We start from the raw sequence: 23,922 nt of genomic DNA, 5'->3' as shown, positions 1-23,922 counted from the left end.
CAAAAAGTGAACTGAAATTTTATAGAAAAACAATATCTCTGCCATAAAATCATTTTTGTTTCGATATGTGAGTTCACATGTTTTCTTTATTTTTCTTATCAATTTAAACCTTTCGGCATGGAAAATAGATGACAAAAAAAATGAAATTTTGATATCCAGACGTCAAAACGTGAAGAATTTTAAATGCTTAAAAAATGCAAAAGAGTGACATTTTTTCTTTGAAAAGTGAAAAGTATAAAATTGGAAAGTAGCAATAACCGATAAAACGGTTTTATTTTAATAAACTCAAAATTGCCACAAAATATCGAATATCATCAGGAGCCTTCCCAAAAAAATTGTAAAAAAAGTTTATGTTGTTTCAAAAGTTTAAAGAAAAAAAGCTAAGCTTTTTATAATCTCCCCAACTCCCCAACTCCCCAACTATAATCTCCCCAACATCGTCCCCAACTGTGTTTCAAACTTTTCTCTTTATCACCAAATGCGATGATTCAATAAAGTGTGGGAAAACTGCACAAGCAGGTGGTGCAGGTGGAGTACCGAAATTTGAGACCAATTTGAGCTTTTATAGAACTAAAATGGTCCAAAACTACTAAATTCCGCAATGATACGTTCTGAAAATTTCTCAAAAAAAAGTTATGGCGCTAAATGTGTGGAACTGGTACATACATAGGTATGCAAGATGGATAACTTGAAAGTTTTTGTGAATATAGCCATTTATCAAAATTTTTGTAAAATTACATTGTTACTTCAAAAAAAAAATACACAGAAATGGAAAAAAAAGTCCATACTTTTTGTTCAAAACATTCATTAAGTTTATGCCAAAAAACACAAAACATTCGGTTATTGTATCTTCAAGAACTTGTGGGGGTGATATACATAAAAGTTAGAATATTGAAGCACTAACATTACCTACCAAATTTGGTGAGCAGATCTTCAAAAAATGACCAGGAACGTTTCACACATTCAGAAGGGCACTAAACAAATTCCAGTACACAAGTACAATTGTTTTTTCTCATATATTTGTAGCCACAGAGATTAAGAAATTCGTCATGTCACCAGCAAAACTTTTTTCAAAGTAAAGGACCATTGTCATACTCTAGTTAGAACAGTTTGAATACATTTTCTCAAATGTCTCAGTCGAATTGATCATTTTTCTGAAACTTGTTAATATTTTATATTTTATAAATCCTTTTTCAATTAAGAAGATTTTAAAGGTTTCATAAGTTTTCTAAAATTTACAAAACACTTTCGTACATTTTAATGCTATTTTGTTTGTAGTTTTGCATACATACTTTGTCTTTATTTTATTTTCCTTAATTTTTTCCGGGCAGCTTTATTTCTTTCACTTTCTTATTTTGAGTTTCATAAATCATACTCAAGTACAGACTTCTCGTATATACAAGTATGTTTAACGTTATGAAAAGGAGCAACTGCTAACGTTTTCTCATGGACCGCGATTAGGTGTTTGGCAAGAACAATTGTTCACAACAGCAGCAGTGTTTCCGAGTTACTCAGTTTTCGTATCAATGTAGCTTGAGCAGACAATTGCATTGCTAAAAACAACATACACGTTGGCAGACAAGAAGACAATAAAAAAAACGACGATTTAACCTGTCATCATCATCGAAGTTTCTTGATTCATTGGCATCAATCTGTTTATCCAATTCATTGCTTTTCGATTGATCCGCAAGAAGATAACACAAGTGGACACTAAATGATAAACCACTGGCAGAGCATGGTTGATTACACAAGAGTTGCAATTCATCCCGTGCTTTTCATCAAATCTTCTTGGTCCCAATCGAATCGGCATAGTTTTTTGTGTGGTTTTATGTCAGATCATCATCTGCGTTTCGTCAAAAGCTATTAGTGTTTCACCAGAGTTCGGCAATAGGGCGTGGTTTTGAAACGTAAAGAAAAAACGAAAAGAAGAAATAGAACAGTTGATGATATTCAGATTGCTAACTACGTGGAGCAGTACGAGAATAAAAAGAAGAAACTTCTGAGTTGGAACATCATCATGAAGTTGTATTTCCTACCTTCTATAGCACTATGGGCTGTTTTTGGTAATGGCGATCAGGTCAGTGAGCATTTTATTTATGTTGTCTGTTCCCTTTTTCTTGTTTACTACATATTAAACTTCAGATCCGCTAAAAAGTTAATGTTTTGTTTAAGATTTTGAAACTAATAAATGACTGGAATACTGAGTTTTGAAGTTCTTAAAGTTTTAGAAAATTGTTCAACAAATAACAATAGTTTTATTTCAAGCCGATTAAAGGTTAACCATTAATTAATAAAATTGTGAATCGATTAAGTGCTTTTTCACTGACTGAGTACCGCTTTGAGCTCATTCAAAGTTACTTTTTCTAAAAAATACCTATTTATCCACAAAATGCGACTGGTCTGGTAGCATGCCAGTACAGGATTGAGGCTTTAAAGATGAAGTATGGCCAGCGAGGAATTATTTAAATCTTTTACTCAGTTTTCGTCAGATTTTTTGGAAGTGGGCAATCAAAAAATCTTTTTTTTCCAGTTTTACGCTTAAAACACTCATGTTTCAACACTGTAGGGGTTCAACATGCTAAAGTGCGTTAGACTTTTCCAAAAAACAGCGTAAAGTTTTCACCACTTTTTGACTCGAAATATAAAATTTCAAAAATGTTTTAAAATGTTCATTATGGTCAGAGAATCACATTTCAAATAAAGTTTTCAAAAGTATCATCACAAAATCAAAAATCATACAATTGGCGGCATTTCCTCAATTATTTTGATGAAGTGCCAACACCTGATGTATCGGATATTTGCTGTACTTTGATGAAACGGAAAAAAATAGATTAATGATTTGAGAAAATAGATAAATCAAATCGAATGTTTTTTTTTTGACAAAACGTTTCTCAGTTGAAGAATTATTCGCTTCTGTTGCATATCGACAGCCAAGTTAGAAATACAACTTTTTTTGAAGGACTTGAGCTCCGAGCATCCTATTCCGTGTAACAATTTCTACGAGTATATTTGCCATAAGAATATCACACGTGTTCCTTCCCGACTTCGAGATGTTAGAGCAATGGAGGTATCCGATGATATCGATGTAAGTAGCCATGATCATTTTTTTAGAAATTAATTACTTTTCAGCAATATCAAGAATATGTTTTTCATGCCTCAAACAAGCAGTGAGTACATACATTTTCCCTTGCACCTACAAAAAACAAATTTCAGACGTCTTTGGCAATCTGTAAATCCAGATATTGTTTCAAAATGGTTGGTACAATTCAACACTTATTGGAAAGGAGTAAACTGGAATGAACACCAAAAGAAGCACGAGAGCTTTTTGAACTTAGACGCACATGAAAAATATAAAAACCTTGAGAATAGCTTTGAAGGATACGATTTCCAAGTACGAACATGGTTTTAAAAATCTTTGATTCAAATTTTTTATTTCAGATTCTCACAAAATTTTACAAAAGCTTGAAGCTATCTGTTGAATATCTTACGGAACTCAAGATCCCGATTTCGACCCGAAATCATTTCTATCATGGTCTTTTTGATGAAATTCGGGACATCCACATATTGAACATTAGAACCATGTCTAAGTTCAGCGAAGATCGTAAAAATGAACTGATTGAAAATGTGCGAAATTTGAAGATAATATTTCCGTACTTGGAGTACAATGATGTTAAAGTTTGGAGGGATGCAAAAACGGCGTACGAGAAGGAATACTACAGACTAAAAATAATGATTTATGAGCCGTGAGTTTAGAATTGAAAAAAATGGTGTTCTATAAGAAGACAATGATGAAAATAGTTAATATTTACCTATTTACCGGCATCTGAGCAATTGTTTTGTGCACAGTGTTCATACATTTTGAAAATGTACAAAGTTAATCGTTTCCAAAGTCACAACGTTCAAAAAACAATTATTTCAAAAAATACTCTACAAATGTTATATTTCAAAAAAGCATGTTGCAACACATAAAAGATCTGGAATTAATAGAACTGAAGAATATTTTTTCAGAAATCTTTCTCCAATTATTGTCGATAAAATCATACGCGTTGCTGCAGTAAACCCAGCTATGGAAATTTTCGAAAAATATATCACTAGTTTTACATCAAGATTTGTATTCCAACATATCACTGCAGCAGCTTCCGGACTTTCGTTCAATTATCAAAATGAGATTCACATTTCAGTGTTTACAATGTTTAACCCAATTGCTGATCCAAAATCCGTGGTTGGTACTCACCGATCTTTTCTTTTCCAAATTTATTTTTTAGTACGATCAATTTTTGTATGTTTTATGTCACGAACTTCAACATGTTCACTATAACGTGGATCCTCCAGTATTTGATGAAGCCACTTGGGCATCTGAAAAGCAGTGTGTTGTTGATCGAATTGATCACTTTGCTGCTGCTTATAAGGTTTGATTAAAATTGCAGAATCATGTGCAATTTGGTTGGTTTAATAAAATCTGAAGAGTTTTAATAAATTCTTAACAATCTTAACACAAACAAAAATCTTAACAAATTTAAGAACTCTTTCAAAATAGTTGAAAAAAACATCCACACGGGCTAGTTATATTCAAATAATGAAACTGCCAACATATTTTGGAAGGAACCATTTACAAAACATCATTTTCCACGATTGGCCCAATTAGCAGGACAATTGGGACAAACAAATAATTGAGAAATTTTCAGACAAACCGTGCAAATTGGACTGGCGCTCCATTTTCCTACGAAGACAGTGCGAACGTAGCTGGACTGCGTCTTATGCTTTTATATGTTGCTCAAAAAACATCCGACAGCCAAGAAGTAAGTCCTGAACACTGTTTTTTGTGATAAATATAACGTAATGTATTGAAGATTCGTGATACTGTGGAACGGTCAGTGGCACGGTTTTGTACAAAGAACAGAGAGAATCTTCATCACAATCCACTTGATGTTTCGATAAATGTAGCCGCTTCTGAAATGCCAACATTCAATTCTTTATACAACTGTAAACCTGGGGATCGGATGTATGTTGCACCAGAAAATTATTGCAAAACTTTGAATATGGACATTGACGTTGAGGAGTACAAGTCACAAAAAATTGAAAACGACGACCTGTTTGTACTGACTCATTTTATGGATGTTCTCGAAGATACCGCCGTCGAATTAGATGCTGCAAACATTACAACATTTGAGGGAAAACTTTTTGATATCACTGTGGAAGAAGTCGAAGAACAAGAAGAATCTAAAGAAGGTAGTGCAGAGAGTTCATCATCATCATCGTCGGAGAGTGATGAAGAATCAAGTGTTGAAAGAGAATTGGATGAGGTTTCTGATGGACTTGATGATTCAGAAAATGAAACTGAACTGCGAAAGTCAGAGATTGCATCTACTAGCAGGTACGCGCTCTAACCACATTATTGAATCCAAAGAAACCGTACAAAAAGCATGGCCGCGTGGCGCAATGGATAACGCGTCTGCCTACGGAGCAGAAGATTGTAGGTTCGAATCCTACCGTGGTCGAAATTTTGCATATAGTTGTATTTCTGACATTTTCTAGATCATACTTCAGAAATACTTAATAACTTTCTAGTAATAAATCAAAACTAGTGATTCATTATTTCACTGCAAAGATGTATGTAGTTTTTTTAAATTTCAGATCTTCATTCATTTGGCCTGCAACAGTTTTCACGCTACTTATAAAATATATTAAATTTTGACACTACTGATGTTTTTTACAAACTACCATGACACTTTCATATTCACCAATATCATCTGTTTTTTTCATATAAATATTCTTATCAATTTAAACTAAAATGTGATTCATTTGGTGTTCGAATCCCCCTCTAAATATATTTTTTTCAATCAAATTGAGTTTGAAAATAAACACACCCAAATTGTTTCTCTTTTCTCTCGATTTTTGACGTTTGACCAAAAGAATGGCAGTTGTTGGCCTAGCGCCGATTGACTTGTTCCAAAACCAAATCATATATAAACTGTAGCGAAATTGTCCGAATCAACTTGACTTGTTTCTTTCAACCCAAAAAACTCCTCTAATATTACTATCTTGTCTAAGGACAAATTTGAAATCGACGACGTCAGCTTGAAATACTAGCCGCAGTCATGAGTCTGTCGAATGAAATTTGATCCGACAGGTGAGACGTGCCGCAAAAATCAAGCAGGTGTCTTTCACGTTCATCATATCAAGAACATACTCGGTGCTCTCTACTGATTCGTGACTGGGATACAAACTGTGAGCTGATATTTTATGAAACATGAAGTTCGGATTCATTTTTATTATTGTTTTAACGACAGTATCACAAAGTTTTCATAAGGTTTGTTTAATGTATTTAAGGAAAGTGGAAGATGTAACAATTTTCGTTATCTGACTGCATTTATTAAAAGACAGTTGCAGTCAATCGACATATCTAAAAGTCCATGTAATGATTTCTACGACTATGTTTGCGCAAAGGACACTCGATCAATTAGCAATCTCACCTTTACCAAAATGAACCAGGAACTAGAAATTTTGGTAATACTTAAATGATATCAATTGATCTTTTGTTTTATTTTCAGAAACCAAATGTCACAATAGAAAATAATGGAACGTTCATAGCATTGGACAAAATTGTCAAGCTGACTCGTGTAATGAAATGGTGTACGGAAATTGAAGTTTTGTTTACTGGAGTTTTTACGGTAGATTACTTTGGAGATTTGCATTCTGAAAACAAAATGATTCATTCGGAAAGGTACACAGCAGTTGTTAGCAGATTAAAAGAAATAAATACGACGGTAATCCGAAGAAGTCCGTGTATTCTAGAACGAAATAATATTTTCAGATGGCGAACATTTTCTACAACGCCCTTCATGCAAATACAGAGATTTTGCAACAAATGGAAATACCTATTTCCAGTAAAAACAAATTCCTGCACCATTTGTTCAATACACTGAAAACAAATGCAATAAATGAATTAGAAACAACAACAATATCAGAAGCAGCGAAAAAATCAATGAAGAAAGGCATTGAAATGTCAAAAGTTTACTTTGCATTCTACGATTTTAATAACATAACAGTATATAAAGAAGCTAAACTGGTATATGAAACGGAGTATTATCGCTTGAAAAAATGGTTGTCTCCAAAGTAAGTTCTCATTTTAAAATTAGTTTTTTAGTGTTGTGTGTGCTTATCTCAATGTTTTATACGTGAATTTAAAGGTTATAGTTAAAATGACTCAACTTTTTCAACAATTTGACTACTGGAAAACTATTTTCTTATTGTATTCCTAGAACTTTGCTACTTGTTAGGCATTTTCAGACCGCCAAAAAACAATTTCCTACATATTTTCATTCAAAATGGAAATTTAATGCGGGTTAGGTTGGATTTTCTGGGTTAAAAACCCATCATTTATAAGCCCCAAATTTTTATAAAATGCAACGCAATTTTCAAACTAAATTAGTTGATTCGGTGGAAAGACAAAGAAGATATTTTATTCTACGAAATACTATACTATTCTGATTTACCAATATTTTATTTCAGAGATCTCACAAATCCAATTGCTGAGAAAATACTACGACTTGGTGCAATAGATGCTTCCATGACTCTTTTTGCGAAAACTATTTCAGAGTATGACATTCGTTTTTTATTCCAAGCAATAGTCGCCAATCCAGCAAATGATGGTTTTCAATATTTGAATAACAATCATATCACTGTGATAACCAGAAATGATCTCAACCAGCCAGAAAAAGCAGTGAGTGTTCGCTTTTTTTCAACATACTTCTGATTATGTTGCAGATCGCTGACACAATATTTGTCACAACACATGAAATCATGCATAGGGTGTATCCCTACGGAAACTTTTTGATGAACTCAAATGTGACAACAGCTGCACTGCAATGTGCACGACGAGAGGTGCAGATGTTGGGAGACACCGATGCAGTGGTATGATGGAACATAAAAATACTTGGCAATTTTTATCATGAAAAAAAATCAGATGATAGTTTAGAAAAGGGATCCGAATTTTCGGAGAAGGTTTCTTAGCTCCTGATATTCATAGAAGATCCCCTCGATCTAATACTGATGGAATATTGAAGACTCACACGCACTGCTTGCTTAACACTCTGTTCAACAACAACTTTTAATTTCCAGAAACCGATAAGTGGATGGTTCAACAAAGATGTTGCCCATGAAGATGTCGTGAACATAATGGCGATGAGGATGATTATGAAAATGGCGACAATCAAGTCTACAAATGAAAAACAGGTAGTTTTTTGGAGATGAAAAACTGAAAAAAAACATGCAAATTTGCTTTAATGTAAAACATACAAAAATTAAGTGTGACAAACAGAGAAAAAAATTTGGAAAGCAAAACCAGAATTCGGCAAGAGCGTTCAAAAATTCCATTGGCTCAGTTTCATTTGAATTTGCAAAATGATCATACATGCAAAAATAAAAAGCATAACTGAGCCGAGCCATGTTTATCTTAAACAAGTTTTCAGCTAAAAGAAGCACTCGAAACAATTGTGGGGGGACTTTGTAAACAATCAGAAAGGAAAAACGAACTTATTCCTCATCATAATCCATTGGAAACATCCCTCAATTGTGCTGTTCGACAATATCCTCTTTTCAAAACGCTGTATGGCTGTCGCATAGGGGACAGAATGTTTGCAAAACATGTAAGTTCGTTTTTAGCTATTCCAGAAAAATTATTATCTAGGAAGAATTTTGCAAGCCGTTTGGAGATGATGTTAAAGTTGAAGATTATGCAGTAAAAAGTAGTTCTGCAAACAAGGATGTAGGCGGTTTCTTTAAAGATCTTTTGAAAACATCGAAAAGTTTCAATTTCACTTATGGAATCTGAGTTCAATAATTATTATACAAATTTCTTTAATAAAACGTTTTAAATAATATTCATATCACTGTTTCCATCAAGTATCACATTCGAAAGTTTAATCTAAATCTAGTCACCGTGTTGAGCTGCTTACTATTAGGGAATGTAAATAAATCTATAAGCAGTCTGCCGAAGCCACCATTTAAGTCTCATCACATTTCTGGTCAAAATGAACAAAAACCTCCCGTGCTCTGGATTATGCAAAAAAGAAATGTCTTGTGTATTCAATGAAGTCTTTATATATTTCCCTGCTGGAAATTATTTTCTCCAAACAATACCTGAAAATTGTCATAATTGCACTGAATGTTAAGCAAAGATGTCGTGATGAGTTTATCAATTTTTCAACTGCAAAAATTTATGGTTAGATTTTTTAAATAAAATATAAATCCTCTTCTACTCAAATGTTAACTTAAATGTTCTTGTTATTCGATAGAACCACAAATAAAATATTACCCAACTTAACTTTAAGTTTATAACTGAAAAAAAAACTATTTTAGGACTTTTTGTTTTTGTATTCATGCTAGAAAAGTTCAGAATAAAATCAATGTTTTTTTGCAAGCAAAGTGTTTGGGAGCAAGTAACGTGAGTAGTGGAAAACCAGTCTCAATATGAAGCCATGATAGCATCATGTTATACTTGAAAATTCTTCAGATTAAATAATTTTTTGACTTGCAACATTTTTGTCAGGAATGTTTATAATCAACGTAGTGGAAAAATATAGTTTTTATCACCAAAAAATTCCAATAAAAGTATATGATCAATGATTGTCCAATAAATATCTGTCAGTTTTTGATCTATTAACTATCCATCAGATGAAAATTCGAGGAACCGATTTCTATTAAAAATGAACAGGTTTTCTATTTTAGAAAGTTTTTTGTTGGCAACCGTTACTATTTAAAAAAGGTCTTCAAAAATAAAAAAAACACATATTTACTCTCCAATTCAACAAAAACGAAAAGCCTAAATTGAGGTACGTTTCTTGAGCAATTTCGCGAAACGAGTTTCAAGAAGGCGCATTTCCTCGTTTTTTATCAAATAAAACCCCAATTTTGTTTTTTTCTGTGTCCTATCTTATTCGATTCGAATTTCTATTTCTCTAAGGACATCTTGCTTTTTTCCTCAAAACCCTTTTTCCCATTTTCTTTTCGTTTTCACCCCAAAAGAACCGAAAATTGCACAAATGAACTCATTAGTCATCTCTTTATATTTAAGAACATTCCCTTTTCCTTTTTTATATATAATAATAGTCGTTGTTCTAAGCATTCTAGTGTTTAATTATTTAATACAATTCATTAGTACTCTGGTAGCATTTACACAAAAAAAAGACTAAAGATTTTGGTTCATTAATGTAAAAGCTTCGAGTAGGAGTAATCGAATTTGATAGAAACACAAAGTAAAAACATCAGATTTTTGTTGGAAGAAAACCAATCTAAATTTTTCTGGATTTTTATCAATGATATCACCGCGTGCTTCCGTTTCGAAATGGCAAGTTTTCCTGACATAAAAATTGAATTCAATGTGACGACATCTTCCCGGTGCAAGTGCTTTTGGCGATCAGATAAGTGAAACTTCGGAAAGAATTTCTAAGAACGCGTTCTCGCTAAAAATCTTATTTTCGTTGCTTTTTTTCTTCTGTTTGATCGGCACAGAAACATTCGAAATGTGAGGTTCGTTAGTCGTGGTCGCGTAATTTGAGAGCAATTAGCACATCCATATTTAGCAGCAGAAGCAAAACTTGGAAACTTGACATTTTTGAATACATTTTCAATTATCATGATCTCATAATTAAGACGAGTATTTTTTTTAATATCCCAAAATAACGTGTTCATTATCACCGGTAAATCATTTAAAATTTATTTTCCAAAAAGTTTAGATGCAAACTTGTTATAGAAGATAAAGCTTTGCCAGTGGAAGTTTTCTTTAAAACAACTCATATTTTGCTCAAATGATCGAATATTATAGTAGAACTTTTGGTATTGTTTTTCATATTTTAATAAATTTTAATGCTACTTTCGAATTGTTTCTATGTTGATAATTACTGTTGCTCAAAATGTTTCCATAACGTTGTCCATTTACTCCATACATTGTTAGAGTTCATAGGCGAAAAATAAGTGATTCAACATCAGGGCCGGATTAGAATAGCAACGTGTGCATGGATGAGTGAGTTTCTGGGGAGGCCTTCATTTTTCACCAAAAGCATTTTCTTCCTTTTTTCTGAGTTGTTATTTGGTTATGTTGTTCAACAAATCATAACTCACCATCAAAGCTTTAATATTATAACCTTACTTAAAAATAAGTGAAGACAATTTTGCGCTTGAATGTGCCATAGTAAGTGTTTTTGCTGATTTATGGCCCCATCTGGTAGAACGCAGAAAAGAAAAGACTCTGGAAATGTTTTCACATAAACTGCCCAAAAAAGCTGGAAGACAAATGGGACGTGCCCGAGTATTGTGTTACTTGCTTGGTTTTTCACTGTGCTGGTGGGTTGTAAGGACACACAACATTTAAAACGTGTAATCCTTCATTTTTCTTTACTTAGGTTTAACTCAGGGTTTTTAGTTGAACATTTTCTAATCATATTATTTTGCAAACTTCGCGGAACTGTTTATTTTAAAACTTTTTAAATACGAATTAATTAAAAAATAAAAAAATTAGCCAAAAAATGTTTTTTCGAATGCCAAAACGTGAATGTTATGTTCACGTGCAAAATAGCATTTTAAGATAATATAAAAGAACGACATCACTATTATGGGCACGACCAATAAGAACTGTGAAACTATTTAAAGTATTTGAAAATGTTCTACTTTGTGTTCGTTTTAAAATCATGACACAGAGACAACTTTTAGATGTTTTGATTATGGATTTTTTACTACAATTTGCGAGCATAATCTTTGTTTTGATCTTGATTATAGCATTCCGCGAAGTCTTACGATTACACATTATTATAAAAAATTCCTTACTAATATTGCAATTAGTCGAAATAAAACTTTTACACATACACGTTGACGTCAAATTTTGTGGTTTTGACTAAACATAACCTATCAACATTACATTAGGTGGGATACGGCTGGTTCTGACAGCGGGAGCTTCTTTTCCCTGTTTATCTTATTTCAAGGCGATGGAAACGAAAAATGAGAAGGAGAAAGACATACTGGTCACATAACTAATTTTATATTCGATTACTCTCAATGTCAATTTAGATGCACAAAACCTTCTTTTCTTTTATTTATCTCATATTTTCACATGACTCAATTCTAAAATCCCTAGAAATTTAAAAGATTTTTGTAACATGTCACTGCTAAAATGTGTGTTATATCAATTCGGTAAATAGCCAAAAATTGGATTGAAAATGCACATTTATTTTTATTCGAATTTCATTAAATTTTTTTTTCATTTACCTAACATTCATATGTTTTAAAAATTTCATCTTATAAATTTCAATCAAAATTCACATCAGCACTGGGCACATTTTTCAATTGCTATCAATCAATATGTTTATTTTTTTAGAAAAGTTTTGTCCAATTTATTTTTTATTGAAACATTCAAAGTAGGCAGAGTAGCTTATTTGTTGTGGGACTTGTAAGTCAGTTTACATTGAGATGAAATATATAAAACAAGTTTTACTTTTCAAAGATATGGATTTGTTTTCAGTGTTTCATATTTTATCCCACTTCTTTCATATCTTTTAGCACTGATGCTGGTTACTGCAAACTATTCCGAATCAAAAAGTCGAATGGGTTCTTTTTGATTAAAATATGTATATCAATAAATATATGTTGCTCAAATTTTGGAATTTGGGATATGCAATAACGTTCGTTTGTGACCGTTTTATTGCCATGCTGTAAAATTTTTTTGTAACCCTGGTTTGCAAGATTTATTTTCAACTCTATCAATATAATTAAAACTATTAAATTTAGAGGATTAAGCTTAAAGGAGAATATTCTATTATTCTACCAAAAAAAATAAATTCCCTATAATAAATCTCTTTCTATGGCAATAAGCTGAACATTTTTTTCAAAATGAGCGTTTTTTTGTGATTAGAAGCATGAAGAAACCATTCAGTTCACGCATTAATAATTTCTATATGTAAACTGGAAATATTTTAAATTTTTTCTTCATTTAGAAACATACCAGAATTTTTTTATAAATACAACCTATTATTCTTACTTTCTGGGCTGTTACCTCTTCGACACCCACTCAATTTTCCTTTAGAAAAATTGCTCTTTAGTCTAATTTTGCTAGTCACCCACATGCATACACATACGTTTTTATTCATCATCTCATCGTATAATTTTAAATGAAGATTCATATGAATTATCCACAGGAAAGATGAAATCGGTGGACTCTGGAAAGGTTTGATAAAACATTGCGTGCAGTTTTGAAAGCTTGTTGTAATATTTCCGATGAATATTTTTAAAGTTCCGGTTTCAACCCTCTTCCGTATTGAGTTTAAATAATTGGTATAAGATGCAATATTATTTAAATTTTTTGCTTCACTTCATTTATTTTTGGTCAGAACCTTAATGTTTTCAAAGCTATTTCGATATATCATTCCATTTCAAAAATTTTGACGCAAAGAATAATTTGTTTCAGAAGCTGACAACCCAAAAATAAACCCACTCCCAAAAGATTTCATTAGTATTCAATGAGTAGTAAGTAAACCCTTCTTCTCTATTCAATACAGCTTTCAAAAATCTCATTTATTCTAGCACGCAAAAGTTTCCACAAGTTTTGTTCAAGATTTTTGTTCTTAGTTCTATTTTGTTCATATATAAATATTTTCGCAGTGGCTCATTCATATTCAGAGTTGCTTCTTTTTTCGGTTTTTTGGTTTTTCATTTATTCTGTTTTTATGAAAGGAATCTTTGACAAATCCATTTAGCACTGAAGTATCGAGACAGGCTACTAGAAAAAAAATTCGAGTGTCAAGGAGTTGTTCGAGCATATAAAAGCTTGAGAGGGTTCGTTCACAAATTTAATTTTCGCGAGTTTAAGAAGGAGTCTGTTCTATGTATCAACGAAAAATTGATTCCATTTTGTTCAAATGATTTTCTGAGTTTTCGTTTGCTTCAACTTTGTGTTGCCATTTCTGTTTTTAAATTGTTGTTGAATCTTTTTTTTTTTTGGAATTTTTAAAATAAAACAATGTGATGTAAAACAAAATAAAATTAATTTATAAACATTACTTCAAAATACCTCGCTTTCAGTAAACTTTTTCGAAATAAATTGAGAAAAAACTGTACATATTTAGTTTAAATTAATGATCATAATCATATCAAATACGTTTTCGATGTTACTTTTGTTGTTTGCGGTTGTAGCGGGTTGAAGACATTTAAAATAAATAAAAGCAACTTACTTCCGCAAGTGGTGACTTTGTCAAGCTTACAGAACTTAAGACTTTTTTTTTCTGAAATCTTCGGAAATATCTTTTTTTTAAGTCTTGAACCGTCATAACTTTTTTGATATATTTTTAGAACGTCTCATTACAATATTCTGAAGTATTCGGCTATTTTGGGTCTAAAAACAACGTATCAGATTTCGGTACTTCGCCTTTAAAATCTCTGAGAAACTTTGCTGAAAGTTTTAAACTGAAGTAAAATTAGTGTTACAATGTTACTTCCATTATCGAATGATTTTTCCTGTACCGATGCCTCAAAGTAGAAATTGTTTTTTCACAGAGCTTTAAAAATTTTGTTTTAAAGTTCGACCAAACAGAAAGCATTCTTGTAGAAACGCCTAACAACAGCCAGCCCACCTATTTTCCAGTTATCCGCTAAAACTTTAGTGAAATCAAGTTGTATCAATTAGTCAACTACTGTTCCAACTACTCGCCATTTCCTCTGTTGTTCCCAACAATTCACTATTTTTCAATGCCCCAAGATTTGATTTCACGCCTTCACTCAGACATCGCCGCCCCATGTGATACAACATCCGCAGACATCTGGGGAGCACCATGAAAAACTTCTCGGACCCCCCCCCCCCCCCCCCTCCCGAACTCTGCTATACATCTTTTTCTATCTTTTTTCGCAACTTTTCTTTTTTTGGACAGGGAGTGGGCGGGGGCTAGGAGTAACATTGTTCTTTACTCATTCCCATTAAGATATTTATTTGTGGTATTTACTTCTATTTCAGTTTCAAACGTTCTAAATTTTTCCGGCTTACTATTCACATATTGGTTTGTTTTTTTTCTCACGAAATATTTAATTATATGCTGAGCTACCTTGTTATTTATTTTTACTATCATCCTGATCTCGTTTCGTTATTATTTTCATAACTGATAGAATTTCTTATTTTCAGGTTTAAAATGTGGGCTCATCACTTAATAATTCCACTGGTATTAATTTCCGTTAGTCACGGTCATATTGATCGAAGTTCTTATATACTTGCTCATTATATGAACCTTCTGTCAATTGGAGAATCTTGGATTCTCACTAATTTTGATCTCGATTCGAATGGAACGTTTTTCCTGGCACAAAACTCCGAAAGACGAATAGAATTTGGGTTCAAGAATAAGACGGTGAGTTTTTTGTGTTTTGTTATTTTGTAACGTTTTTCCTTGAGCAAAAGTTGAAAAAAAAACCAAGTTTTGATGTTAACTCTGCCTTCCAATTATTATAGTGCCAACTAACCATTTGATCTTAAGACTGGTGTAGCTTCAGTTGGGATATTGTTAAAAATCATTTCAACAGTGCCAAAATGACCAAAAATAATAATAAAACCTTCAAAATATGTTTGCAACATCTTTTTTGACTACCTTCAATGAATAATAGTTAATTTGTGTTCTTACTCATTTTCTAGTTAGATAAAAATCTTAAAGATTGGAATTTAGAGAATCTTCTCCCATTCAGAAATTATTAGTTTTTACAGCTTTACATGGTGCTTCCAATAAGCAAAAGCCGAATACAGTCTAACAACTGGGAAAAGCGATATGTAATCGACTTTGATAGTATTGGAAAAATTGGACGAAATCTAGAATTGATCATAACTTTTCAAAATAATCACATTCATGTTTACAATGGTTGTGATGAAGTTTATTCTGATTTTGAGCCGCATTTGCAGCTAACGTAAGTTCAACTTTTCACAATAGTTTTAATTTTTGCATTCAGATTGAACCATCCATCGCTTCATATTGTCGATAACTGGAAAGGTCCAGAACCGACACAGTTTTTAATAGGATCTGGTTGGCCTATAGGTCAGAAGTGTAAACATGACGGTGTCAAAAAGAAATACGCGGATGCATACACCGAGAAAATAGAAAGAAATTACGAACCGGTGAGAGAAACATTCAAAGTTAATGGTTCTTGGTCATCACTTTCCCACGATCGCTGCATTTCATATATTTAATTTTCTGCATCTCTCTCTTTTTAAATACGTTTCTTTTAATTTCAATCAAATGCTAATTTATTCTACTATTTCGTCACATTCAACGTTTAGAGTGGCAAATGACGGAAAGTAGTAGGTTTTAATTGATTAAAAACCAGCATTGAACTGAGATGGACACGTGGACGAAACTAGTTTTCGTGATAATATTTGTTTTCAGAGTGCAATCGACGCTATCAATGAGATATTTTTTGAAACAGTTGTTCAAGTCCCACCAGGATTCGATGGTTGTAAGGTAAGCCTATAATTGTTTTTTTTGTAGTGTACAAGAGTTACAGTTCAGATATTTGATCGGAGCACACATAAACAGTTTTAATTTGTGATAAACTGTTTTTTAATTTGCAATTAAATTAAAACTAAAGCATAATACGTCTAAATCGATTAACTTTGATTCAGATCAATAATGCTCTTCTCAACATCAATGAAACAAAAACTGTCAATTGCAATACGTGTACTTGTGTAGATAGGTATTTCATTATTCATAATCCCAACTTCCCCAAAATTGATTTTTCAGGGATAATGTAGTTTGTCAAGCAGTGGATTGTCCAGCTGTCACCTGCACCCATCCGATGATACGAAAAGATGATTGTTGCCCGAGTTGTGGTGAACAGGTGAGAAGGCACAAACCGAAACCAAAGAGCACTTCAGTGATACGAAAGAAGATCTTTTAAAATTTTTCAGTGTTTTTACGAAAGTCACAAAATTGCAAACCCTCATGGAGAAGTTTTCTGGCCAGGAGACTGCTACAGGTGTCAATGTTGGGATAAAAAAGTTCACTGTTCATCCGAGTAAGAAAACGTTTTGTTGTGACGACATCAATTTCAAATTTAGATATGCAACATGTGAGCCTCCGAGTTGTCCGGAAGAAGATTGGGTTTACAATGAAAAATTCAATTGCTGCCCAAAATGTCGCGATTTTGCACGTTTCTGTGCAGTGAAACCGTGTCACAAATACGCTACATGCACAGATTCAAAACGTGGGCCAAAATGCTCATGCGACACGGTAAGCTGCTTCCAAATATTTTCCCAGAGGACATCTCTCGATGTGATCATCATTTCAGGGCTTCCAAGGAAATGGCACGTATTGCGAAGACATTGACGAGTGCTCCTTCTCGCAAGACGCCAAGGAACAGGTTTGTCGTTATTCCTCTGACTATTTTATCCGATAGCCAGTGGTCCCTCGAGGCTAAATAGATTTTTTCTTTTTGTCTATTCGTTTTGTGTAGAAGGTGAAAGACGAAAAAAAAAATAAGAAAAAAAGAACAAACAACTCCCAAAACAAAAAAGGATAACAATGAATAACGAGCCCTTGGAGAAATAGCTCAAATTTCGTAATCCTTATTGTTAATATTTTAAATTTTTGGGGAGTGAGAATTGTTATATGTATATACGAATTATCATAAAATTGAATGTTTGGTATCAATCTGATATAATTTTAGACGCACTTTTCCAATCATTGCTATTGCGTTTATGTTATCATCAAATTCAAAAAGTGAAAAAGCCAAATACATCAATGTTATATATGTTTTTAACCATCGTGCTTTTGTTTTGACTGAAATCAATTGAAAAATATAAACAAAGTAGTGGCCCTATTTCAGTGTTTTGTCTTGGAAAAAGCAAGTGTGGAAATAAATTGCTAGAACACTCACTAATTTTGATGAAATAATGAAGTAAATTTTTACAGCTTGGCGGCTGTCTCTCAGGTTCAACCTGTCGAAACGTACCAGGAAGTTACAAATGCGACTGTCTGCCTGGTTATCAAATGATCGGAGAAAATACATGTCTCCTATTAATCCGTGTGTAGTTAATCTTTTCATTCATCGGCTGAGAAGATTGCCCGTGTAGTGTATCTTGTTCGAATATCACCCTATCCTCTGATAGTGGCGCCAAATACGTGTAACTTATCTGTAGAAAAAATCTGCCTTTTTTCAAATTTGTTATGTTTTTTCTTCATTATAATGTAATTACATTATGAGAGAATATTGGAGTTCCTGGTTTTCCGTTTGGTTTGCATTGTTTTTTGTCACTTCATTGTTGTTTTTAATTGTAGATCACTTCGTTTTGGGCACATTTTGATAAGGATAAATTAATCCAAGCCAGAAATTTGAAACTTAAAGTTTCTGATCGTTTGTTCTCTCAATCTTGATTTAGATAAATGTAGCCATACTTTTTCCGTGACTTCAACTTCAATAATCCAATTTCGCTCTTAATTTAATTGCAAACTTTTTTCATTTCATGTGTAGCATGTAGAGTGCCAAAACACTTACCAAATCTCGGGGAAACATTTTTAATTCACTAATAAACGTGACATTGTCAAGAAAATTAAATTTATCTTTGAATACAATGTAAAAATAAAGATTGAAGATTTTTAAAAAAGCATTAAAATGACAATACCAAAAACTACCACGCATCTAAAATACAACTGGGTGACGGATGAAAGTGCAGACAGGAAAAGAAAACATAAAATGAGTAGAGTGAGCTTGATTGAATTAGTAAAATGAAAGCAAAAGTTGACATCGGAAAGTTTTTCATATTTGGAAGACACATTGTGAAAGAAGTAGTAATTTTTGAAAGAAATTAAGGCATCAAGAGGTATCTTGAAATTTGAAATTGCATAGTCTTTAAATATCAGTATAAAAGGCAAATATTGTACATGTTTTGATATAATGAATTAAATAAATTCTTGTGAATGATTTAAAAATGACATAAAGCACTAAAATATGATTGAATCGAATTTTCAAAAAGTTTAGGATTTTGGTCCTATTAATAAAAGTTTGAAATTAGATATCATCAAAATCTTCAATATCTTCGGCGTTGGCAATTGGTGGAGCTGCACGGAGCATATCCGCAACGTCAATTTCTTCATCATCTGAAACAGTTGGCAACCTCTCCGTCACTTTGATTCCTAATCTCGCCTTGTTCTTATTTTTCATTTCTTCAAGGATCTTCTTGCGTGGTTTTGCCATGAACAGTTCCAAATCTTCTTCTTCTCCAAGAGAGTATTCATCCGAAGATGCCTGCAATCAACAGAAAATGATGTTAAATTGTAAAGTGAATTTGATTATAGCCGATTTTAGGTTTGATGCTGATGTGGGATATGAGATCAGAAAAGTCCAAATATCTTTTTTGAGATCGCGTCATTTTTGAGGTTACGGGGTGAAACAGGATTCAATTTTAGATTCTTTTTACTTAAAATTTTTTACTTAATTTTTACTTAAAAGCATTGAGATAGTTTCTTAGTTCTGCGTCCTCAAAGATTGATTTCTAAGTTTTACTTTTTATTCAACTTGGAAAAATTTGCTTAATAAGTTTTCCAAACATTTTCTTGGGGGTTTTTTTTAATTAGTCTCATACAAATACACATAAAACAGACAATTCCGACAAACTATATACTCAGCAGCATTTTCCACTCTGCACAATCTAAATGATTATCATACCTTGTAATAATCATCTCCATTGACAGCTCGTTCGAACTTCTTCAGAGCCGCTGAGTTATCCGGGGCCACGTAATCTGGTTCCGAGTGTTCTCTGAATCATGTTAATTTATATATTAACTAAAAGAAGGTCGTGTTCAACAGAGGCCACAAGATGTTTGGTTATTTCAACACTATTTCCAGCATTTTCCCTTTCACGACAGAAGAAGAAAAAGTTTCAAGGGTATTCTAGTCAATTAGAAATTGTGTCTGTTCCTTAGACAGTTTGTCAAAAGTGTTCGAACATGTTACGTTTTTACGTCAAGTCAAATCTGGACTTTTCCACTGATGCCGTATTTCAAAATTAAAATACTAACTCCATTTTTAACTTACGATGGCTTTGTGTGGTCGAGAATCGCAGCGAGTTCACGTTTTTTTCCAAATGCGTTTCTCTTCTTTTTCTTGAACACCTGTTTCTTCGCATATTTCGCGTTGCTGCTATCATCCTCATTGCCTGAGCAGTCCGATTCTCGGTTGCTTGTTGACCCCTCGTCTGAAGTTTTTATTTCATGATGTTTGACTCCTCATAATAGTTTTGAACCACAACTTACCAACAAAAATCTTGCGACATTCCTGAACATGGTTACCAGTAACCAACGATTTTGCACACTGATAAAGGTGAGTTGCAGACTGTGGAGATCCAAAAAGCTTGGCGCGAAGAGCTTCCAAGTGTTCTCTTTCAAAACGATCTCCAACTTTTTGGAAAAGCCCACTGACAGGTACATCCACTCCGTTTGGAATTGATGAGTGCTTTTCGTCAAAAGCTAGAAGAGCAAGAGATACACGATGGGAAACAATGTCCGTAGGTGATTCAATGTCCGCAACAGCAGTTACTTCCTTAAATTGTTATTTTAAGTACTAACTTGAGGTCATAAGTTTTTCGTTGATTTCAATCAAACTCCATTTACACTTTCAATCATATTTCCTAATAACTTTTTTGATGCAAAAATCACGTAGATCTAACAATACGCGTTGATTAGCGGAATCAGTTAAATTTTGTGTTTTTTTAACCAACAATGATATAAAACTTTTAACATTATTAAAAAAAACCTGTTAAGTCAAATTTTTTAGATGTAAGATTTTCCTCAAATAACAAGTTTTATACATAAATGTATTACTTCATATTATTGTTTCAGGTACTACGTTTACAATGATATTTAGTCACGATTAAAGTTGTTTGGTTTTAAATTTCCCTATTACCTTTTTCAACTTTAGAAAAAGTTTCAAAATTTTTAGTCACGTGTTGGTAACTAAATTAAGATTAACAAACTTTGGTTCAACATTCACCCCGAAATGTTTGTTTCAAACTTATTCGGTTCCTCTCTAAAATGTTTTATTCGCTGAACTATCTGACTCAACTTTTCCAAGTTGTGTTAGATTTCATGTTTATGAATCATATATTTTTGCCGATAAAACTCACCTTCCAATCGGTATCATTGATAATCGTATGAATCATCACTCGATCATGTTCATTCGCAAGCCGTTTCTCAAGCTCCTGTAACAATACAATTTGATTTGTTTTTAATAGTTTTTATTGTACCTTGATTTTTCTTTCGTCGGTTTTCACAAACTCTCTGATAGCCAGACTCAAAATATCTGGTCGCTCACGTGCAACATATGCCATCGAAACAGGCACATTTACGCTAGTGTTATGCATACCAAAGTTGCGCGATTCGGATGAGTGCAGCTTCTGAAAACGAGACACTCGTGTGAGAAGGATTGTTGAAGACGTATGTATGTATATATACACTGAGAGATTTGGTTTTTTACTACGAAAGACAGAAAGCTTTTGTTTTTTTTATTGGCGCCCATTTTGCAATTTTGCGCATAGTAAATGCTTGGTGAAAAGCTTAGTGATGAAAACGCATAACGCCTGGACGAATGAACATTTAGCGAATTAGAGTGATGTTTTGAAAGGATGAAAACCTACTCGAAATAAACGCATGAATGATGCATTTGACTGGGTACGAAGCGAACGTTACACCTATCTCAACTTTACCAACGCTCATAATACTGCGAACATGCTGACAAAAACCGGTCATAATTACCGTTTCGAGGAGATGGGGAAACAAAAAACGGTTATCCCGTTAGTGCGACTTACTTCACTAAGCGACTCTGTAACCAGAATGTTCCTTGTTTCGTTTGGCACTGCACGTAAAATGTCAATTTGCGAACGTTTCGGAAACTTTTCACTGACTGTTGGAGAAATCAGGTGAATTACTCCGTTCATTCCAAATACCTGTAAGATTGATTTGTACAGGAATTAAATTCTCTATTTTCTATTTATTGAGAGTAACTTAAAATTGCAAATATAAAACTTGCGAAACACGTTTCACTTAAATATCATAACAAATTATTCACAGAAGTGATTTTATAAACAGCATATTCAAAATTAAAAAAAATATTTCACAAAAAAACTGAGTGCTAGAAAACAAAATTCAGTACAGAAAATGAATCACATTGTTGTTTCTGCTATATTTGAACATGAATGGTCAAATGTTTGTTTTACTGTTTCATGGTGACTCATAATTTATATCGTAACTAACATTGAAGTTATTCATATTTTTTCTTAAGAAAATTGTTCTGAAGATAGAGTTATAGTTTTCCTCAAGTGCAACTGTAATATTCATACAAACCTATAGCTATGTATAATATTTATCTAGAACAGTGGTATTACGAAGCGGAACATTTGAACATTGAATTACAATTTTTTTAAAAGCTAGAATGATTTTAAACGTTAACATTAGCGAGAAAATTATAAAATTTATTTTTGGCTGATATCAACAATTTTGGAAAAGTAATTTCAAATAAATCTTAAAAGCAAAGCAACAACTCACGTTTTCTGCGAAGTCCTTAACAGAATGCGCCCAGTTTGGCAAGACGTCGCTTTTTTTAGCCTCTGCGACCAACGGGTTCTTTTCGTAGTCCGTGGTATGCACTTTGAAAATAAGTCCCTCCTCCCGGGCACTGATTTTGAAAAGGACGGCGACAACCTTCCAAATGTCGTCCAATGGCGAGTCAATGGGCAGCTCCCCAAGGAGTGGAATTCCCGAGTATCCTGACAATGCCAAAGATGTATGAACTCTTTTATTTTTGCGTCAAAAAAATTCCTCAAGGGAGAGCTTGTGGGTGACAAACCTTTTGAAGTAAACGCAATCCCCCGGTCACGAAATACAAAATTTTTAAACTCGTCTACAATGGCACGAACCAAGTTTTCGGACGACGTTCCGGAATCACGATATATGTAGAACAGAATTTTTTCAGCCATCACCCTGAAATGTAAGATTTTGTTACACAGATTATAAAAATTATTTAAAAAAAAACCTATTTTCGAAAAATAAAGAAAGAGAACTCCACGTGCAACAAAGCAAAGGAAAGTAATTTGAGAAGAAAGTATTTTTATTATTGAGTCAATTGGTGTCTGCTGACATGAAACGTTAAAACTCAAAAACCATCAAGATCGATCTGAGCATTTCAATTTGAAAAGAGAAACATGAATCATCAGGTTTTTCACAATATTCTTCTCTATCAATAATGTATTTTTCAGGAACAATATGAATTGACAAAACTGTGTGTATGCGCTCATACATCTCTTTTGTTCTCGTCATTTCGTTTTGCTTTACTAAGATCGGTTTTCTTCTTTTTGAAATTTTGACCCTCCATTCGATACTTCTGTTTCTTTTTACACTTGCACTAATGTTTCTCATCTGCTTGACCTTGCAACTAGTTATTTGAAACAAAACAACAAAATAGTAAAATGAAACTGGGAAAACGTAAAACCAAGATTTTACCAGGAAAACACGTTATGTTTTACTAGCTGCAAACTCGGCAGAAAAAGACGAAAAACTGAAAGAAAACTGGACAGACAGAATAATCTAAAACACTACTGGTCATTTCAAACAACAATTGGTGTTTTGGGGCTCCTTGGTGTTTGTTGAACGCAAAACATAACAAATTTACACGAAAGCCTTCTCACTACGACATAATGCCCTAATGGATTAGTTCGAGAGGGTTTGAGATGGGCTCATCTCGAAAAACATGTGTATGTGCAGCCAATATAGACGAAACGGCAATATAAAATTAAACATTTGGCAACAAATGCGAATTGTGTGCCGCGACAACGAAGGGCACATATACACTTGCACTCCGCCATTGTGGAGTCGTGAACCCCTTTTTCCCACCCTTCATTCGCCTTTTTCTTGTATC

The 23,922-nt window shown here is 33.1% G+C and overlaps 4 protein-coding genes and 4 non-coding genes across 9 annotated transcripts; 4 read left to right on the top strand and 4 right to left on the bottom strand.

Annotated features, from left to right (window-relative positions):
• Positions 1 to 1,927: 1,927 nt before the first annotated feature.
• F42G10.1 (Peptidase_M13 domain-containing protein) lies at positions 1,928 to 5,877 on the top strand. Its single transcript, NM_077280.6, has 10 exons — positions 1,928 to 2,077; positions 2,960 to 3,085; positions 3,130 to 3,167; positions 3,214 to 3,391; positions 3,439 to 3,743; positions 4,009 to 4,222; positions 4,266 to 4,409; positions 4,686 to 4,799; positions 4,851 to 5,374; positions 5,635 to 5,877. Exons 1-10 carry the CDS (start codon positions 2,018 to 2,020, stop codon positions 5,693 to 5,695), a joined length of 1,764 nt encoding a protein of 587 aa, NP_509681.2. The 5' UTR covers positions 1,928 to 2,017; the 3' UTR covers positions 5,696 to 5,877.
• F42G10.4 lies at positions 5,423 to 5,503 on the bottom strand. The gene has a single exon (NR_071914.1). It is a non-coding gene; the product is annotated as an Unclassified non-coding RNA F42G10.4 (non-coding RNA).
• Positions 5,426 to 5,498, top strand: F42G10.t1. The gene has a single exon. It is a non-coding gene; the product is annotated as a tRNA-Arg (tRNA).
• A 20-nt stretch (positions 5,878 to 5,897) lies between the features above and the next one.
• Positions 5,898 to 8,886, top strand: F19C6.4. 2 transcript variants are annotated; one of them, NM_077279.6, is made up of 9 exons: positions 5,898 to 6,310; positions 6,391 to 6,507; positions 6,552 to 6,767; positions 6,815 to 7,116; positions 7,513 to 7,723; positions 7,768 to 7,914; positions 8,122 to 8,235; positions 8,472 to 8,648; positions 8,690 to 8,886. In NM_077279.6, exons 1-9 carry the CDS (start codon positions 6,251 to 6,253, stop codon positions 8,831 to 8,833), a joined length of 1,488 nt encoding a protein of 495 aa, NP_509680.2. In that variant the 5' UTR covers positions 5,898 to 6,250; the 3' UTR covers positions 8,834 to 8,886. The 2 variants fall into 2 exon arrangements, with proteins under 2 accessions (NP_509680.2, NP_001123135.2); NM_001129663.5 differs by having other exon boundaries at positions 6,049 to 6,310; positions 8,694 to 8,885.
• Positions 7,017 to 7,037, bottom strand: 21ur-15536. The gene has a single exon (NR_071913.1).
• A 5,845-nt stretch (positions 8,887 to 14,731) lies between the features above and the next one.
• On the bottom strand, positions 14,732 to 14,816 carry F19C6.10. Its single transcript, NR_071912.1, has one exon. It is a non-coding gene; the product is annotated as an Unclassified non-coding RNA F19C6.10 (non-coding RNA).
• A 342-nt stretch (positions 14,817 to 15,158) lies between these two features.
• Positions 15,159 to 18,619, top strand: F19C6.3 (VWFC domain-containing protein). The gene is made up of 10 exons (NM_077278.4): positions 15,159 to 15,380; positions 15,731 to 15,927; positions 15,970 to 16,135; positions 16,404 to 16,478; positions 16,640 to 16,710; positions 16,758 to 16,854; positions 16,925 to 17,031; positions 17,075 to 17,246; positions 17,305 to 17,376; positions 17,928 to 18,619. Exons 1-10 carry the CDS (start codon positions 15,168 to 15,170, stop codon positions 18,045 to 18,047), a joined length of 1,290 nt encoding a protein of 429 aa, NP_509679.1. The 5' UTR covers positions 15,159 to 15,167; the 3' UTR covers positions 18,048 to 18,619.
• On the bottom strand, positions 18,562 to 22,988 carry F19C6.2 (uncharacterized protein). The gene is made up of 9 exons (NM_077276.5): positions 22,855 to 22,988; positions 22,554 to 22,774; positions 21,818 to 21,955; positions 21,257 to 21,406; positions 21,137 to 21,211; positions 20,268 to 20,553; positions 20,050 to 20,209; positions 19,681 to 19,771; positions 18,562 to 19,260 (listed from the first exon to the last, which is right to left on the bottom strand). Exons 1-9 carry the CDS (start codon positions 22,982 to 22,984, stop codon positions 19,024 to 19,026), a joined length of 1,488 nt encoding a protein of 495 aa, NP_509677.1. The 5' UTR covers positions 22,985 to 22,988; the 3' UTR covers positions 18,562 to 19,023.
• Positions 22,989 to 23,922: the final 934 nt, after the last annotated feature.

The sequence above is a fragment of the Caenorhabditis elegans genome, chromosome X (genome assembly GCF_000002985.6).
Source record: "Caenorhabditis elegans chromosome X".
In the NCBI taxonomy this organism is placed as follows: domain Eukaryota; kingdom Metazoa; phylum Nematoda; class Chromadorea; order Rhabditida; family Rhabditidae; genus Caenorhabditis; species Caenorhabditis elegans.
This window is presented reverse-complemented; position numbering and strand designations above follow the sequence as displayed.

Bases quoted from the DNA above. Each gene is read 5' to 3' on its own strand.
- F42G10.1 (NM_077280.6), top strand. From the start codon at position 2,018: ATGAAGTTGTATTTCCTACCTTCTATAGCACTATGGGCTGTTTTTGGT. The intron at 3,168-3,213 runs GTGAGTACATAC...AACAAATTTCAG, and splicing joins TTTCATGCCTCAAACAAGCA to ACGTCTTTGGCAATCTGTAA. The intron at 3,392-3,438 runs GTACGAACATGG...TTTTTATTTCAG, and splicing joins TTGAAGGATACGATTTCCAA to ATTCTCACAAAATTTTACAA.
- F19C6.4 (NM_077279.6), top strand. From the start codon at position 6,251: ATGAAGTTCGGATTCATTTTTATTATTGTTTTAACGACAGTATCACAA. The intron at 7,117-7,512 runs GTAAGTTCTCAT...ATTTTATTTCAG, and splicing joins AAAAAATGGTTGTCTCCAAA to AGATCTCACAAATCCAATTG. The intron at 7,724-7,767 runs GTGAGTGTTCGC...ATTATGTTGCAG, and splicing joins TCAACCAGCCAGAAAAAGCA to ATCGCTGACACAATATTTGT.
- F19C6.3 (NM_077278.4), top strand. From the start codon at position 15,168: ATGTGGGCTCATCACTTAATAATTCCACTGGTATTAATTTCCGTTAGT. The intron at 15,381-15,730 runs GTGAGTTTTTTG...TAGTTTTTACAG, and splicing joins TTGGGTTCAAGAATAAGACG to CTTTACATGGTGCTTCCAAT. The intron at 16,855-16,924 runs GTGAGAAGGCAC...AAAATTTTTCAG, and splicing joins GCCCGAGTTGTGGTGAACAG to TGTTTTTACGAAAGTCACAA.
- F19C6.2 (NM_077276.5), bottom strand. From the start codon at position 22,984: ATGGCTGAAAAAATTCTGTTCTACATATATCGTGATTCCGGAACGTCG. The intron at 20,554-21,136 runs GTGAGTTTTATC...TAACAATTTAAG, and splicing joins TCAATGATACCGATTGGAAG to GAAGTAACTGCTGTTGCGGA. The intron at 20,210-20,267 runs GTAAGTTGTGGT...TAAAAACTTCAG, and splicing joins ATGTCGCAAGATTTTTGTTG to ACGAGGGGTCAACAAGCAAC.